This window comes from Daphnia carinata, chromosome 7 (genome assembly GCF_022539665.2).
Source record: "Daphnia carinata strain CSIRO-1 chromosome 7, CSIRO_AGI_Dcar_HiC_V3, whole genome shotgun sequence".
Taxonomy (NCBI): domain Eukaryota; kingdom Metazoa; phylum Arthropoda; class Branchiopoda; order Diplostraca; family Daphniidae; genus Daphnia; species Daphnia carinata.
In genome coordinates, this window is record NC_081337.1 from 6,397,502 (window position 1) to 6,416,212 (window position 18,711).

General features: G+C 43.7%; 1 protein-coding gene across 1 annotated transcript; it reads right to left on the minus strand.

Moving 5' to 3' along the window:
- Window positions 1-465: 465 nt before the first annotated feature.
- On the minus strand, window positions 466-12,234 carry LOC130699247 (acetylcholinesterase-like). The gene is made up of 5 exons (XM_057521555.2): window positions 11,250-12,234; window positions 4,187-5,603; window positions 3,508-4,112; window positions 3,262-3,437; window positions 466-1,031 (listed from the first exon to the last, which is right to left on the minus strand). Exons 2-5 carry the CDS (start codon window positions 5,510-5,512, stop codon window positions 895-897), a joined length of 2,244 nt encoding a protein of 747 aa, XP_057377538.1. The 5' UTR covers window positions 5,513-5,603; window positions 11,250-12,234; the 3' UTR covers window positions 466-894.
- Between the last annotated feature and the right edge of the window lie 6,477 nt (window positions 12,235-18,711).

Consider the following 18,711-nt stretch of genomic DNA (forward strand, 5'->3'; position numbering starts at 1 on the left):
GGCTTCTTTTGTTCGCACATATTGGCAGTGTTAAACTATAAGCTGCGAATGATGATGGAGGTTTTGGGTCATCTTCACCTCGGTCTTCATGTAGAACCGTTCATTGATTCTTCAACGGATTTTGCATATAAAATTGCGTATGCAAAGTCACCCAACTAATCATCATCAAACGTTTCGAGAAATAAACAAAGGAATGCCGATAAGAAAAGTAAAAACAACTAATCAACTATTCCATGGTTTACAAATGAGCCCTCTCAGTCTGTCGCGTACGAAGGGGATTCATGAACTCAATCCCAAAGGGGGATTGACACAACCGTATTCAACAACCCTGCGATTACATATACCTTCGTTATTCACGTACGTTTTGTCAGTTTGTTAGCCTCCCTCGCTTTATGTACTGTAGGACTAAATGATATTGGATTAAATATAAGACTGAATATGCGATCACACGCAAAAATTGTTTACAAGAGCACGAGCAAAGGAGATGGTGCAACTGACGATAGGTGTGGAGGGATGGGTTATTTTAGGGTTTGCGTACTGGACTGTATAAAACAACATAATCAACTGGAGTACATTAGAGATGATTGGCAGCATGCTCCTCTCTTACGAAAACATCGTGACCGCACCCACAGAAACTGGCGGTAATGTTGTTTGCATTGAAAAGAATAATAATTATGTCTCGTTTTTCTTTGCCTTTTCCCATCATTCAATTCTCTATTCTTTTGAAAATGTTCGACAGTAAGCTGATTAATCTTTGACGGGATCATTGTTTGGTGATTGTTACTCCTGGATTTCTCTTTGGCCGCCCGACCCGCTGGCACTTCTCCAAGTCTTAAGGATGCGTGGGTTAAGGGCGTGTTAGGACGATATAGTTAGACGTCATCGTCGAGGATTTCAGCACTGATTTCGAAGCTCAACCATGGCCCACAAAGCGACGCTTATAAGCGAGCAGAAAGTTGGAATACCCAGTCGATCCAAGGAAGCCACTCCGCTGCTGGTTGGACACTGGGCTGGCGGCTGTTGCAGATTGGCTACGTGTCCACATAATAAGAAAAAGGAAAGGAAAAAAATAAAGATAAGACAACTCTTCTTTCTTTTTAGTGTGTGTTTGTTAGTCCGATCAATCGATATCGACCGTTCATCTGTTATCATTATGCATACGGTATTGCTCGTTCGCCGATCTGGAACTGCTTCGAACGGGACTGCTAGAGCTGTGACAGCGATTTTTCAGAGATTCGCGTATAACTAGACGTTAAAAATAACGCAGCTGAAGATTGACAAACATCCGCTGGTGAATTGTTTTTTTTTTTTTTCACTTCCTCTGTTCCTTGTTAACAAGTTTTGCTTACACAAAATTGTGCTACCCACTTTATTTTTCCATCCACCCACCTACCCAGGTAATGGTGTCAGTGGTTGCTGATCCGATTGGCTTGAGAGGCAAAAGAACATGACACAAGTTATTTTGAATTTTTGCTTGGTTGAAGTTATAGGTAATACGTCATAAGTCGTGGATCTCTTCCGGAACGAAGATTCCCACTGCACTATTCACGGAAAAATGGCTACCGTCTCTGACGTCAACGGGGTTGACGTTTCTTGATGAAGAACTGTGGTGGGCGGGAAGTACTAGCAGTCAAGCTATATGTTACGCTAGGTCATTCTAGAGCGGAACTCGGAGAAACGGAAGAGGAAGGCCAACCACCGATTTCTCTAGGGATGCGGTACGAGCCATATGCACGCTGCACACAATGTCAAGTTATGTCAAGCGAGAGGAAACTCTGCTCACATTGCAGTCGTCGCAAATAAATGTGGAGGACGGAACCGACCACTGGGACCGAAGAGGATAAAAGCAGTATCATAAAAAAAATGAGAAAATGGGTTCTGGATAAAAATAAAAGAAAAAAAAAAGATGGCCGCAAAGCAAACTATGCCGATGGTTGCGCTGTGACGTCTTGATCGATCACATCCATTGGGTAGATGTACTGCACTGTCGGGTCCCGGGAAAATGGAGGTTCTTGACAGCTGATCCACCCACTCTGGCTAGAAACAAAAACTTCAAGCTTATCGTTGATTGTTTCTCTCCTGTAAAAATTTACGCAGCGGTGCTACCGTCAGCTGACACCATCCAATTCTTATTGCGCAAAGGATCCAATTACATTCCAGCTTAAATTGTTGTAGCTTTCTTATCGCGTTATTTTTCGTTTTCACTTTGTACGCTTCCATGTCCTCTATTCACACTGTGATGACGTTTGGGAAGATGGGCGCCAGTAGTTCACAACTGTATGAATACGAGCAGCCGACAGGAAGTGCTCGAGTGCCGAATTCAAATGCTTGTCAGTTGAGTAAAGCCCACGTACTGAGTACATCATATAGCCGTATACTCTTATACGTTGCGCAATTCTGCAACTCAACATTTAAAATCCTGGATCCTTATTAGAACAACTGAGTTTCTCAGAGAAGGAAGTGAGCCTCTTTACACCAATCTCCGTTGTTTTTGATTAATTCTTTCCTCTACTTGTTTCTAGCGGCATAGATGAACGAAACGGATGATAGCTACACGTGCAGCGTACATTCGGGTTCTCGATCCATCCGCAAGGAGCCTTTTATTCTCCACCCCCCTTGGATAGACATAAGACATTATTTGATAACCGGATAAACTAGAAGAGTGTATGCCGTGTACACAGGTGCTCAAGTTCCCTCGCATCTATCAGAAACGTCTTCTTAAGCGCTCAGTTTCTTTCCCTGTGCCGTTGAGAGCATCACATTATTAGCTGTTGATGTTGGACGTTAACGACGTCTAGCAAAAGACGGGCGGCCAACGATACATGAACATTTAGCATTTCGGGGTTCTTTAATAGGCCTTACCATTTGAAACGTGCAGAGGCACGATAAGAAAAAGAAAACACCGAAATGAACGGGAACTAGTGAGTCTGTCGTAGTTACACAGCCAACAGTTTACCTCTCTATTAAGATCGGAACTGTAAAGTCTAGAAGACCTCACGAGCCTCTTTTTCTTTTACTGAAGTCTATATGACGCCGTGAAACAAGGCATAACGTCACGCTATGTTATAGCGACACCGTACCACACCCTATTACTAAGCTGATTAGAGCCAACGTGACTCTCTTTGTACCAATAAAATAAGTAGACAGCAATTCAAAGTTTGGGCGTGTAAAAAAAAAAAATAGACTCAGGGGGAACTTTAGGTACAGCCGGTGGGAAATCGTGCACGTTGCCATGGAAGAGAGAGAGAGAGACATTCTTACCTGCAGCCGTTTTGAGACTAGGTAGATACTTTTTCCAGAAAGCACATTGCCTTAGTCGAGGTCCACGACCTACCCAGGAATGGTTGGCAGCAAACGTGAGATATTCTCGTCCGTAAGGAGTATGAACTGGCCAATATTCTTGGGTCCAAGAACCGTCGGGATTCTTACTTGGATTGCTGTCCAGTAAAGAACGCAAATGAATTTAAATTCTAATGAAAAATGAAGATCATGCGTGTAAAACGTTACCCGGTGCGAGCAAAGTTGGCCCAGTAGCGCATCATTTTCTTGCTGAGTGCAATCTCCTGAGGTAGATAGCCCTTGGTGGGATTGAGCGGCTCTCCGAAGACAAAGTTGATCTCGTCGGCGTGGAGGACGCCGGTCCAGCTGGGCCACAGGTGCGTCGACGACCTGTGCGTGTAGTAGTACATGTAGACGTTGTTGCTGCCGCCCATCTCGGCGTAGCGGTGGGCGAACTCGTTGACGTTGCAGGTGAAATGGTAGTCGCCGACCATCTTGTCCAGGGCGTCGCGGTTGCGGATCGGATCGTCCGGATTCGACCAGTCCGTGTACTCGAAGATGATGGCCTGGCGGGCGATGCTGTTGGCGAACGGGTTCAGCTCCTGGACCGACTGCAGGAACTGCTCCCGGTTGATGTAGACGTTCTCCTCTTTGGGGAACAGGTTGTACAGGTAGTAGAAGATGAAGAAGTAGCCCTCCTCCGTGTTGCTGCCCATCATGATGTTGCACTTTTTGAAGTTGCGCGTCGCCAGCGAACGTTTCGGCGACTCGTCCAGGAAGGCGCCGTCCACGATCGGCACGAAAGAGAACTCCAGGATCCCCAGCGGAGCCACCTGAAATTTTGTTTAAAGCTATCAAACTAAGCAAATCCTTTGAAAATTGATTGAATCACGGCCTCAATTGTTACCTCATTGTTTACGAGAGTTGAAGCGTTAATGGTCCGCAGACATTCCAACGCTGAGCTGAGATTCGCCCGGCTGTGTGGGCAGCCAACAGCTTCGGCGAGTCTCAGTCCACGGATGATAGTCTCTTCTCTGTCGACTGTAGCCCACGGAGCTGTCGCTGATCCACTTTGCATGATGGCCTGACTGAACAAGTTGCGACTCAACGGCGAGAGCAAGTGCATGGAGACGCTGGCCGCTCCGGCCGACTCGCCGAAGAGCGTGATGTTGTTGGGGTTGCCGCCGAAGAAGGCGATGTTGGAGTGGACCCACTGGAGAGCGGCCACCTGGTCGAACATGCCCATGTTGCCCGGAGCGCCCGGCTGGTCGAAATAGAGGAATCCCAGGGAGGCGACCCTGTACTGAAGCGAAACGTAGATGACGTTCTCTTCGGAGACGAGGATCTTTGGGTCGTAGACATCAAGTGTCGACGATCCAGTGACGAATCCTCCACCAAAGATCCAGACCATGACGGCTGCGTTCTTGGGTCGCGGACGAGGCACCGTGACGCTGAGGTACAGACAGTCCTCGCTCCGCTCCGTGTTGGCGTTCCACATGGTCGATCCGGCGAAATTGCCGAAGAAGTCGTCCATCGTCTGCCAGCAAGAGTTGGGCATGTCTCGCGTGTCCCGGACGCCGTCCCACGGGTCCATCGGTCTCGGGTGGCGGAAGCGCAGCTCGCCGACCGGCGGCTGGGCGAACGGGACGCTGTTCCACACGTCCACCTCCTTGCCGGTCGGCGTTACGGCCGTCATGCCACGAATTCTGCCCGCCAGCGTGTTGATTATAAGCGAAGGATCTTCATAGTCTTCAGCCGTTGTTGTCGTGTGGGCTCCGCTAGTATGATAGTCATGGTCGGCAGCATTTCCTGCACTCGTCGCTATTGTTCCGTGTTGTCCGAGTCGAGTCGCCCGCATCGCCGTTGGGCACATGAGCAACAGAGCCGCACTCAGCCACATAAGCGTTGGCATTGATCTCAGCTGTCGTCTTTGCCCAGGGTGGTGGTCGTGTTGTTGGCGAACCGACGCTGTTGAAAGTCGAGTGCTGGGCGATTCCACCGCCGTAACTTGGCAACTGAAGCATCGCTGCTGGTCAACGACGTTAGCCACATCAGGTTTGTTTCTTGTCCGGCTGGTTATTGTCAGACCGACGAGGATGTTGCCCCGTTTCTCATTCAACTGTTCCTGGCTCTGAGGAAACCGTGAATTCGTATCATCTCGTCTGTTCACGTTTTGCGCTAAATCTTGTTGATGGGAAACTCTTCGCCGTCGTCCTAACCGCTTGGTCTCCATGGTTCAAGTTGTCGGTTTGCTTGTTGTGTAGGCAGTTTGTTGGGTTGTTTGCTTTTTTTTCACGCACGGATGTTAGAATAGCACCGGCGTTCTGCGAATCAATAAATAGTAAAATTTTCAACTGAAGTGCATCAAGTTCTTGTATCAAATAATATATATTCGTGAGTCGAATCATTTATTTATTGATCCACGTAACTAGGCGAGTCGGCCGAAAGGAAAAGTTTCATCCCCCCGTTTCCGCCAAAAAACTTTGAGTGCAGCAGGCCCGTTAGGGAATCATTTCGAGTGTATCCATTCGATCTTTTAGTTCTTCTCCTCTTATGTAGTTCTAAGTAAAAGAAAAGCTAAACTAGAGTGCTCTATAGTCTGCTACGAATAAAAGCGTGTGAGTGCAAAGGGTAACAGGAAGCACGGCCGTCTTGAAAAAGGATCGAAAGAAAGCAAATTTAACGAGTGAGGGCAATTGTACGTGAAAACTGACAGCAACTGAATATCGTACTATTATGCGAAGTAGGCCAGTTTCCCCAGCAGCATCGAATATATCCATATGCTATATCTTCTATGTACATTATACCCCAAGCCAGCTTCTGGATCAAGTTTTCTCCTGGATGACATTAAATCGATTCCGACTTTTTTTTTTTCTCTCTTTCCCAGTGTCTGTGTCTGCCTGCTTATACATTCAGCTTGTTTTCTTTTTTCAAGTCCACATAGCGAACGATCGGCGAGGTTCATAGTCAGCAGCAAAGAAAACGAGTCGCATATGAAATCGATTATTCAAAGCATGTACGTTCCCAACAACTGCGAGGAGAACGGAAAAAATTGGCCGTCTTGCCGCTGGTCAGCCCCGTGACATGTCGGGGGAGGTCTGCATGACAGATGACTTCAAGAATAGAGGGGTGTAGCTTTCGTGTTTACCGAGCATGAGTCGCATTGACTTTGTCACGCCCGCACGGTGGCAGACGAAGCTGGAAGTAGACTGGAAGATGTGTGCCCGTGTGTGTGTGTGTAACGTGCAGATGCTGGTCAATATGACTGGAGCATTCAAGCGATGTCTACAACTGTGACATTTTTGTTGTTCTATTTTTCTTTTTTTTTTTTTGCTTTTGTCTCCGTTTGTTTGCTTTTTCTGTTCTTTTTGTATGCGAAAGACGACATCTGACGGCACCGCTGCCGGTCCAGCAATAAGGACGTCGGTTCATCATCAAACAAGACCAAAGACAAATACTCGGGAAATCGAAGTCGACGATGGGAAGAAAAAAAAAGAAATGAAATCAAACGAAATAGAATTGGCAAAAAAATGGAAGAGGCGAGCGAAAAAATCAGTCGCCAAGTCTCGCGGGATCTTCACGATCTTGATGGAACGACCAAGGTACCGTTGTTGAGTGCCAGTCGCAGAACATCTGGGATCGTGACAATCGGTTTAGGGTCTCCTCGGTTTTTCGGGACTTTGCAACCACATCAGAGGATTGCAGGGAGCCACTGATGTGCAGAAGGGATGTCATTTATTTCACAGGGAAGCTCATTTATTTACCACTTCTATCCGCACATTGTATCCAATATCTGAAATCAACCACCTTTGATTTCCAATTCATTTTCCTTCGCTCCGTTCTTCGTATTGTTATCAAAGGTGGACGTTTATTCGATCAATTATAATCGTTTCATGCTATTTTGAAAATAAAGGGTTCCCATCCAAATGTACTTTAATGCGATATATTTGTTTGTGCGTGCAAACCGACATGCGTTTCTTTTTCCCCAATCCCCTTTGACCAAGGCGCTCAATACAACCGGAGGCGCGTCTATTTCTGGAACGTGACAACGCTCGCTAAATAGTGTCAGCGCCATCGGTAAGAAAATAGTGGCTTTGGCCTTGTTAAGACAGCAATTCGTATCGATCCATCAGTTCTAGTAGCTGCAGCAATGGTACCGCTCGTCGAACCACACTCTTGCAAGTTGCGCGCATCCGCAAAAAGACCTTTCTTTTTCGATGCACCTCAATAGTATACCTATATATATACACCTGTCTTAAAATATCGTAGGGTCTCAAGAGGAGGGCGGGTTGGAACTTGGATGATAGAGCAAGAACGGTAATGCACCGTTAACAGAACGCAAGTCGTTGAAGTATTAGGTAACTTTTGATGATGGAATGGCAACCAAAAAAAAAAAGCAAGCGCAAAACAACTTTTTCCGCATTGCAAAGGTGAGCGTGAATGTTGCTAGGGAACACAGAAGAAATTATTTTTATGTCCCCAAGACACGGAAGTGTGGACATGATAACGCGATGCGTGTCATAGCGCGAATTATTTTTAATAATTATTATAGATGCACATGCATCGCCGCTCGCTTTGATGCACCCGTTTACCGTCGTAAAAGGATACAATAGAAGTCGGTTGAGACAGCGTCATCTAGTCTAATCCATCAACATGACATGGAACAGTTGCAAAAGAATTCAGAAAAGGATGGCACTAATGTATCACCGTTTGGCGTTGCCATAGGAACCTGTCATAGAGCAATGGCATGCTTGGACATTGCCTCCTCCCCTGATGGACCAATCCTTTTTTTTTTTAGTAGGAATTACCAACGTTGCTCGATAGCATCAATGGCAACTGGGGAAAGGAAAAAAAAGCGAGGAATGCTCCGTCAGTTCTAATGGAAATGTCAAAGCATCTTATTGGAGTTTTCCTTGTAAAGGCACAGAGATGGAAAAAGTCAAATTATGGCGAAAGCGCAGCCAAGAAAATACGAAAAATACAAAATCTGTTTAGGGATTTCAAAAAGTGCTGAAAGTCCTCTTCAATTTTCATAGTCCTATTTATTGATTCATGCGTAAAATCGGAACTTCGTTATTATCAGTAGAGTGTCTACTATGCCCGGGAATTGGCTATTGCTGGGCTCGATAATAACTACTATAAAATTTTAAATTATCTGCTGCACCCCTGCCACCGTGAAATCGATTGATCGATTTCCAGTCGATCACCATCGTAAATAATGCCCAAAGTGATTATTTAACGACATTGTACTGTCGTGTCTCCTTTGATCGGAAAGAAAACAAAAGACAAATGACAAATACGCCCATTTTTGGTGATTTTACAAGCTCACGATTGTTCCAAGACCCACTACAAACACCAGTTTTTCCTTTTCTTTCTTTCGTTTACAAGTATTTATCCACCTCTCCTCTCCAAGACTTCTCTCATCGAAGTGTAGTGGCTCTTAGAAGCCACGCCGCTGTCCCTCCGGACTTTGCTCCAAATGGATGGGCAAACTGGCAGAGTAGAATGCAAGAGTGGGACGCATCAGAATGTAGGAAAGCATCTTGGTACGTTCTCTGCTCGTTGCCCTTCTTGGCACAGCTAGTAGCATAGTAGATAGGAGTAAAGCAATTCAATCATCTAAGCATTTCTAACAGCTCCTGTCTTATACGGCTGACATCTTCGCGCTGCTGGATGTGCTAGATGTTCACGAACAGGAAGGAAACGCTAGGGACGACTAAAAGAAAAAACATGATGATGAAATTCTCCCAGCTTTTTTACACTTGCAATTTCGTAGGGCAAGAAAACAGCTTCGTATTCAGCTGAAAACGTCCGCGTTCATTCACCTTCTGCCCATTTTCTCCCGGTTTTCATCGTCCCTAGAGGAAGTAGCGATGAAACTACAAGAGTCTTCTTGTCTCCTAATAGCGGGCTAGCTAGACGTACAGTAAGTTTCGGTGAAGTTTTTTTGCTATTATCCAGCAATGAAATCTATTATGAGGAAACAGCGTTCCTCACTTAGCGCTGCGCTCCTTAGCGTTGGCCCTTCTATCCAGCGTGACCTCTCAACATGATTGTGATGCAATGCGATGTGGAGTGTAAAGTATAAAGTACCATAGCGACGGGAGTTGCACCTGGCAGCTCACGTACGCATTGAGCCAACGAAATATCAAATAGGAACTAGATGGACGGATCTGCTACTACCGTCGTACATATAATTGATAACTGACGACCGACATGGCACGGAGCTATAAGGTTCCGAACGCGGGAGTCATTGCTGATTTATTTCGTCTCCCGCTGCTGTCATTACAGCGGCGTGTACAACACTCGACTTCCAAGGACATCGGGCAATTGGATCACCGAGAACGTCGTCCGTCTGTGCGATAGAGATGCATTTTAGATTTCTTTTTTGTAACAAAGTTCTTTACGTGTTACTGCGGTTACGTATTTTTGGGTTGGAATTCGTATAGAATTATTTCTTTTTTATTATTATTATAGTTACACCTACTTGTTTTTCTTAGCATTTTGGAATCATAGACCAAGAGGAATGATCTCGTTTTTTTTTCGTTTATTTTGTCAAACGAAAAATCTGATCCCTTCTATTTTTCCAGTTCTTTTCCATCTGTCTTTCCTGGCCATTGTTTTATCTTCTTTTATGTATTTCTTTCGATGTTTGTGTTGTTGGCTTTCTATAATGAGGCTGACATGTAAACTTACTAACAATCAATTACTTTGGACCTGAATCCTATCTATTCATCGAATGTTATACAAGAATCGGAGTTAGGACGCAATCAATGAGGAATTTCAAAATTATGCACCCTGCTGTTCCAACCCTGCTGGATCAAACCCCTTTTAATTAAACCTTGTTTCTTAAATCATTTAGTACATCTCACGTTAAGCCAGTGTTATACCTAGTCTTCTTCCATTCTGTGTACCAGCGTTCACCTGTTTCAAATTCTGTTTTCACGTAGCTACGATTCACTTTGTAGCCTACCGTAACAGCGTCACGTAGGTTCAAAGAAAAAATAGAATTCCGAAAATGACAAATCGATGGCATTCTTTTCGGGGCAGATGAAAGGCGAATTGACAGAGGAATTCGACAATTGTTTACATTCCTAAACGTGGTAGGCCAGCCCGATGTGATTGGCCACTATTGCAAATAAAAGGCCTTTACCAAACAATAGCATTAAATAATTTAGGGATGGAGGATATGGGAAAACAACAACAGGAAACAACACAATAAATACCCTATCGCCGTGTACAGCAGCACTTTTTGTGTTGTAAAACATAATTCATGTTATTTTTTTTCATTCAAAATAACCCGATGCGTGTGGCATAAACTAAAAATTCTTGCCATCGACATCGCAATTTGTTTTCTCTTCTTTCGATAGGAAAACGATGGATTCTTGGTCTCCAACAACGCAGACGCTGAGAGGGATGAACCCCGAATATATTTTTCCATCCCCAACACAGGTGTTAAAAGCAGCTGCGTTTACCCCAGCAGTTGGTGAATCGATACGCTAGCACACAACCTACAGCTATACACGTATTTCTAAGCTTTATGACGCGTACAATTTTAGGACGTCAAATTTTTTTTTTCTGCAACGCGTAAACGACTGTATGTAGTACAGGTGTTGTGAGTGCAATGGCCAACAAGAAAAGTTGAAAATTTGGGCTGTACGCTGAAAAATTATACGACACCCGTCGGCGGAATCTAACGATCTCGCGTCAGTATAAAAATGTTCACAATCTCTCGCTCTGTGGTTGCGAATTTTTTATGAGTGGGATTTAAAAAAAAAAGGCCAATTGTTTTCACGCGATCTCCGGGTAATGTAGGTTGGATACTACTATATATGGCTAGTCATGGTTGCTAAAAGGAAACATGAGAAATTCGAAAGTGGTTTTTCACGTCTACGATTTATTTTTTTACGAACGGTTTATAGCTAAATATGGCTGTGTACCCAAACGAAATGAAACAGCTATTAACTTACTAAAATTATCCATAGTTAACGGCGGATCGAGCCACGATGTAAAGGTTTTACCAAAGTTTGTTGACGCGGTGTCACCGAAGTTTTTATTTGTGTAATAGTCGAAGGGAATTTCAAAACCACCAAACTGGTCGTGAAAGCGTTGGATGAAGACAAACGCTTCGGCAAAAGTCGACTTTGAAGCAACACGCTAAAGCACAACCCGCCTCATTGAAATGTTCACCCCATCAACAGCAAGATCCTTCATTACAGGTACATCAAAGAACTAGGTGGGTTTACTTTTCTTTATCCCCTCTGTTCCCTCACTTTTTTTTTGCTGAACTGGAACCGACAAGCAAAAGCAGTCGGCGATGTGTATAACGATGCCCACTGACTGCGGCGTGATATGCAGATACGGTTGGGTGGGCCACACGATAATGCAGCAGCAGAACGAAAATCGGTGCACAAGTTGCTGCTGCCGTAATATTATACCACACTGCCGTCAAAAACACTCACGAAACGCACAGGCACATACACACGCACACACAATAAAACGCCACTGATTATCTATGCGCTTCGGTAATTTAGTTTTTTTCCTCCTTAACGAAATGGGGAGGAATTTGTTTGTGTTTGTGGATTTTTGATCGGCGGCCGCCAAACACTTTTTGATGATTGGTTTTACTCACCTGGATCCTGTTCAATTTTTTTTCCTTTTCAATTCGTTTTGCCAATTTGAAAACCAAAACTGAAAAAAAGAAATACAAAACTTGCGGTACTTTTTTTTTTGAATTTGCTTTGATTATTTGAATTTTGACGGCTATTTATTTTCGTGTGGTTGATGTGGGATTGATAGGAGGGGAGGACGGAATCACGTCCAGCCGTGCACCCTGTTCGGGTATCGACTGAGGACGTTCAAAGCCTTTCCGCTCTTTACTATAGTATACTAGGCTATACCGCGCCGTTTGTTCATATGGAACGGAGACAGAAGAGGAACGAGAGGAGGAACACGAACGACTGAAAGGCAGCGGGACTGAGCGTGAGGGGAAAGAAAAAGGGGAAGAGCGAATAAAAACAAGTGAGGGAAGGAAATAAAGGAAACGAAGAAGGATAAAAAAAAAAGAAGGTGGAAAACGAAGAGGAGGGAGAAAGATCGTGCAGAAGCAGACAAGAAAGAAGATGTTGTATTTTTATATGTTTCTTATATTTTTACGTGGTGGTGGCTATAAGTGTCTGTTTTTTTTTCCAGATACATCGGTTGTATGAGTTCAGACAAACAAACCGAAAATAACCGCCCAAACAAAACAAAAACCATTTCTGACAAGTTGTATGTAAACAGTACGTCGTAAGACAATCAAATAGAACACGGTAGAAACAACAACCAAATATAAACGTAGGCGAAGAAGGAGAAGAAGTTCAACAACCACTGTGCCAGTTATGATGTTGGCCCGTTGCCAATGATGTCAAAGTTGAGACGAAACACGCTGGTATGCGTTCGCTATGTATAAATATGCGTGCGGAATGCCTGCATCACACGCCGTGCATCCGCCCGACAGCTACGACGTGTTCCCTATATCGCCTGCCATACGCACGTGTGTATAGAAAGCGACGATAGAAGACACCATCAGCAGCTCTAGGCCAAGTTTTGGCAGAAGATGGAAAGCAACCAAATGTTACAAGTCATCGTCCAAAGTCACGCTTCCAATGATAATTTTCACGCGATCTATATAGGAGTGTGCACTAGTGTGATGAAACCCAGCTGCTACCTCCCTGCGCCAAATGTCCTCTGTAATATTAAAACTTATTTTTTTTTTTTTTCTCAAATGTGTTCGCTCGATAAGAAGTTTTTCTTCGACTGTACTCCGATAATGTTGTACAGTTTAATTACCTGGGATGGCAGTTAAATAGGAAAAAGTATATCATGATTTTATTTGATTGGTTTAAAAATGTTTAGAGTTTAATTAAATGTTAGCCTGTGGGGATTGGGGCACTACCAAGAGAAGGCTTATTATCATCAGACACCTACGCAACCTCTCTGACGATGGCGGAGCAATCTATTCCATATGCATATTTGCCAGAGTTTATATGTTCCGTGATGCCATCACACCGGTAAAATGTTTATTATTTTCTTCCCCGTTATTGTTGGCGTTTGGATATTCCTCTTTTGTGCTACATTTACGGATATGCTGTTTTTTTTTTATTTCGTTCGCCTCTTCCTCCCACTGACTTCCTTGTACCACCTCCTTTAGTGTTACCACCCTATCCCGTGTTCTCCGCCTTCCACCGTGGGGATAAACTATGGATTTTTTGTTTTTGTCTCGACCGCCCCAGCCACTGTGTTCTTTCTCGCTCTTCTTCCATGTATATGTAACATGCGCACGTACACACAACTACTCTATATACTGACTATATATACGTAGTGCCTCGAGAAAATTGCTGCGAGCGTGTAGAGGCAAACCAAGAGTACGCCAATCCACTTGGTTGCGTTTTTTTTTTTAAACTTGCTCTTATTTTTGATAGAAACCATCAAATATTCAGTGTTCTATATAGAGCAGGTCTACAATACGCTAGACTAACAACAACAATAAAAAAAAATGAACCGCAGCGGAACGAAAGTAAACGCAATTTGGGAACCAAATTTTGTTTGTCTTATTTTTTTTTTGTATTTCACATGCTAATCCACGGGTCAGTGGCTGTGGTGTCCCTTGCCGATGTGTGAAAGCGTTGCACATACTCCCACGTTTGCTGTACGTCGCTATACTTGAAAAAGAGGCCTGTGTAACCAACAGCCACTGCCCCCATTTCCGATGGTCGCAAGTTCCAGCCAAAGGTTCCAGTGACGTTTTCAGATATTCAACTCGAACGACGTTGATCGATTATGTTGTATTGATTTTCTGCTATCGAATATGCACACGAGTTTTGAATGTGGAAATAGAAACAACTTATGTTTTTTCTTACGTGAATTTCGATTAAATCGAGAAGCGCATACGCGAAGAGAGTCGAATTCGGCCATATCTAAAAACTGGAATTATACAAGAAAGCGATTACGAAATATTATACCAACTTATTTCAAAAGGGAACAATGGGCTCCTTTCTGATGTAATGTTTTATTTCACATAGCAACGGACAATAACGGACAACCAAAGGTACACACGCACAGCCTCGGGTGTAAATCAATGCGCTGACTCTGTCTGCCCGTTAGCCTTCGTAGTAGTGTACGCTGCTGCTGGGCTGTACGCTATTTCCGCATTGAAGTGGGGTTGGAAAGAGGAGTGAGGAGGTTCTGAAACTTGGGCGGAGGACATTGGGTTGACGGCAAATGCTTCGATTTTCATTGCAAAAATTTTTAACTCACCGAGATAAGATAAAAAATGGACGACGAATTTTTCTTTCGCCTTTGATGTTGCTCGCGTACTTGAATAACTGCATATCCGGCTGGCACAGGAGCTCCAATGTTATACGCCCGAATTACCGTTATTGACTAATGATATTCCAAACTAGCCTAATGCCTGCATCGCTGTTTAAACATCGAAGAAGGTCAACATTGAAAAATAAATATATCGATGAATATTCGTTTACGTTTCGACATAGTATTCCCCTTAATAGCGAGGGGAAATGTTTGAAATGCAAACCGCTTGTAAGTTGTCAAATTTGCTTTTTTTTATCCTTATATATGTTTTTTAAAAGGATTACGATTATTAAAGAAAAAAACAAACAATCCGCATAGACGTCTGCGTACGCCACAATGTCAGTTCGATACCATCGGAATCATGTGGAGGAATTTAAGTTGCGAAGAAGCATCTGACTTATCTCGATCTGTTTCTTATCGCCGGAGCAAACCACAAGAATAGAATTTGCTCATGAATATATCAGAGGGAATTTTCCAAGTCCTACACAGCACATTGAACATTTAACGTCCAATGCATTTCTCGTCTAATCTTGACCTCTTTTGAAAAACACGAAATGCTCAAGATTGCCGGTGGATTGTTACCCGGATTTCTATAAAGCCCATCCGCATTCGAAAGTCTCCTAAGTCGACCTGTAGGCATAAGGCCAAATACGGTGTGATTAATCATAAAGATATGCCGAAAAGGAAATCAACAGAGAAAGACCAAAATTAAGAAGGGAGGAAATCGAATTTGGTGGTTTCCGATTTATTGCAATCAGCACGGCAACCTGCATTCTCCGCGTTACTCTTGTAGTAGCTGATGTTGTCTACTTTACGGCGTGTGTATGTTGTTCATGTGTCGCTCTGTTCGTGTACACAGATGCGTGTGTGTGTGTGCGCTGGTCGAGTATTGATTAGCTCGGGAATTTGGCCTTTTGTACGAGCAGCAGCTGGAAGGCTCTTTCTTTTTCTCTATTTATTTTTTTTTCTCTTTTTCAAATCTCGTCTTGCGCCCACCGTGTAATAGACCTATACAACAACACCATCACCGGCTATGGAAAGGGTGGAGGGTTCATTCAATAATTCAGCGCAGCCCTCCATTGCACACTTATAAACCTGTAACATGGACAAGGATCACGCACAGAAAATGCGCCAAGAAAATCGCTTGGTTGAGCCGGCGAATTTTCTATTACATTCGTATTAGATGAAAGCACCACCGCATACAGGCAAGTGGGTGCATTAAGGTCTATAATGGACCAGCGCGTTTCATTCGATGAGAAAAGAGAGAATCGTACACATTCTCTGTGGCGTTGCTCGGCAGACTTAATATAGGCCTACACATACACTAGCGGGGGCTGAATGTGTTTACAGGCCTCACACATCGGCAGAGAATGAGAAAAAAGGACACACATAGAGAAGAAGGCGGAAGAAAAAGGGATACAGAGGGGAGCTTGCGACTATTAGTCGCCGGAACGAGCCTTGGCGATGCTGTGGATTGAAAACGGTGAAGCCTTCTAATTGCTCCCCCGATCCTTGGGAATATATATATAAAAAAAGAATAGCTGGGCTTGGCGCGTGATGAATTATTGTCGAACCATTTATTTATAGCCAGAAGTCGTGATTGGATAAATAACCTTCTCATCTTTTATACATCGTTTCTGGTTCCACCCTCTCTCTTTTTTATATTCCATCGTGGGAGTGATGGCTGGTTGAACGGGTTTTCGTGTTTTCAATACCCTCTTCTAATAACGGCCTACCCTTCTATCGTCTTTTTTTTTTAATACTCTCTCGTGCCCTCTACTCTTCAATATCCTCGCTCTATCTATCAATCAGGTGACATGGAAATGGGGGAGGACGCGGATGAAGGAACGCTGCATCCAGCCGGGAACCGACCATATATTCTATGACAGATCATCGTTCAACTGAACGGAAGACTCTTTTTTTTTTCCCCGAAGTTTTTTTTTCTTATTTTTACGATTTTCGTTTTTTGCTTTTGTTATTTTTGTTTAGCTTCCTCCTTATGAGAACGACAAAGAAAAAAAAAACATTCTACTCTGTTCCCTGTAACTCCGCCTTTTGATGTGTGTTACACATATGTATGAACTCGGCAAGTCGCAACATCGTCGTACTGCTGATAGTCCTGACATGGGCTATACGCTTTTTGTTTTGGAAGCAAACTCTCCCAAGTCTCTGGTAACTGAATCCTTCAAGTTTTCCTGTTGGAATAAGATGAAATGGATCTTCTGTACGCACCACTGGCTCTGCTGCCGTATACAAAACTCCCGAATAAATCTACTTGATGAGACAGCCGGGCGCGCCAGCCCCGCACCAAGCCAGAGGGCTTACATGTATACTGGATCTGCGATACAGGCATACACTTAGAGATCAGCAGAGACGGTAAAGTAAAGCTATACGTCAGGCCGAGCTGCTGAGAGCTGAGGTTATATTTTTGGAGAAACAACATTTGGCAATGGAGAAGTATGTAAATCTAAGATGAATGCAGTATAAGGTAGATAAATTCTGGATTCTAATTTGATGCTGTTTAACGCATTATGTATGGACAAATATCCGAAAGTTAATGACACGTTACATATTCTTTTATGTGCTGCAACCACAGAGCGCGGTATGAGGGACTGTCTGTATTGGGTTCATCATCTACATTATGCGAAACGTTGATTGTCCAAGTGTAACGTCATCCACTTGTTGTCAACCAACAGAGCTGATGTAAAATTCCATTCTAGATTTGCCCGAATTATATAGGTTAAGCATTGTGATTATGCCTCTCCATCAAATGGGGCTTCGTCGATGATGGAAAATCACTAGTAGAGTCTCAGTTATCAGTTTTATTCATAGTGGTATGACTGCCGGAACAGGATTCCCGAAGTCCCAAATTCTACCACACCAACTTAACCCCCAAAACATTTAAACGAAAATGTCTACAATGCCAGCTTCTCAGTTTGAAAATACTCAGTCTAGCGTAGGCGGTTGATCGCAGAGAAGAAAGGAAACAAACAGAGCTTACAAGAGAATAAATATGAAAACATGATACCCCACAGACAAAGTCACGTGATTGGGACCTATGCTCTTATCATTATTCCGAGTGAATAAATAGTGTCAGTAAACGGACATTTATCCCGTTTGGAGTGTGTCACTCGCACAGGCGGTTGGCCCGCATAAGCCCTGTGCGCATGGATATATTTATATGGGCTACTTGGAATTCTAAAAATAGCTATAAAGGGACTCCGTGCAACCTCCCACGCGCGTCACGTCGTTTTGACTCATCCGAAACAATCTTCCGCCATTCTCAATCTAGAGCGTGACGTCAAGAGTTAAAGACATGCTCCAATGGAGAAAACGAGTCGGAACGCCAACTAAGAGGGGTAACCCGAACCAGCTAAAAGGGAACGGAGAAACATAGAGGAAATGAAATCTGTCGGATGTCGTTTCGCCTTTCAGATGTAGTACGAATCGGTACTACACTGTCAGGAGCGTGAAAAGATGTAAGGAAGAAAGAAAGAAAGAAAAAATGAGAGGTCCGTTGTGAACTCGCCAAGTTATAACAGCGTACGAGCTCTTAGTTCTATTGAACTTTGAGTTCTAGAAAAAAAAAAACTTGGATGATGTCAGACGTTTACAGATGATGCCAGGCTTTGTAAAGAACTCAAATCAGTGGTGCAACATCAATCATTACATATTAATGCTACATTTTTTATGTAGTTTATGCTGCGTTTTCGTCTGAAGGATAAGGAACTCTATTTTTCATCGCATCTTACGCTAAATCTACCTGCAAATGTTGGCTTTAAACGATGCCAAGTCGAAGAAGATTTGGCATCGCAACGCGTAGGGGGTAGTGGTCGGTTCGCCTTGTCCGTTTTGGTTCAGCTTGAAGACCATCACCGGTTCAAAAGTTCACCAAGTTGTGTTATTCCTACACGTCCACGAATTTTTCTTCTTTTGGCATATGCCACACTGTCACTTCACCGGAAACAGTTGGTCGAAGCTGAAATGCATTTTGGAAGCCAAAAACGATATATATGGGGGGGGGGGGGGGGTACGTGGGTAGAGAAAGGATAACAGCAGGAAGAAGAATGGGCGTTGCCA

Coding starts and splice junctions, on each gene's coding strand:
- LOC130699247 (XM_057521555.2), bottom strand. CDS start 5,512: ATGGAGACCAAGCGGTTAGGACGACGGCGAAGAGTTTCCCATCAACAA. Junction 4,113..4,186: donor CAACTCTCGTAAACAATGAG/GTAACAATTGAG, acceptor ACAAAATTTCAG/GTGGCTCCGCTGGGGATCCT. Junction 1,032..3,261: donor TAGTCTCAAAACGGCTGCAG/GTAAGAATGTCT, acceptor GTGGACACGTAG/CCAATCTGCAACAGCCGCCA.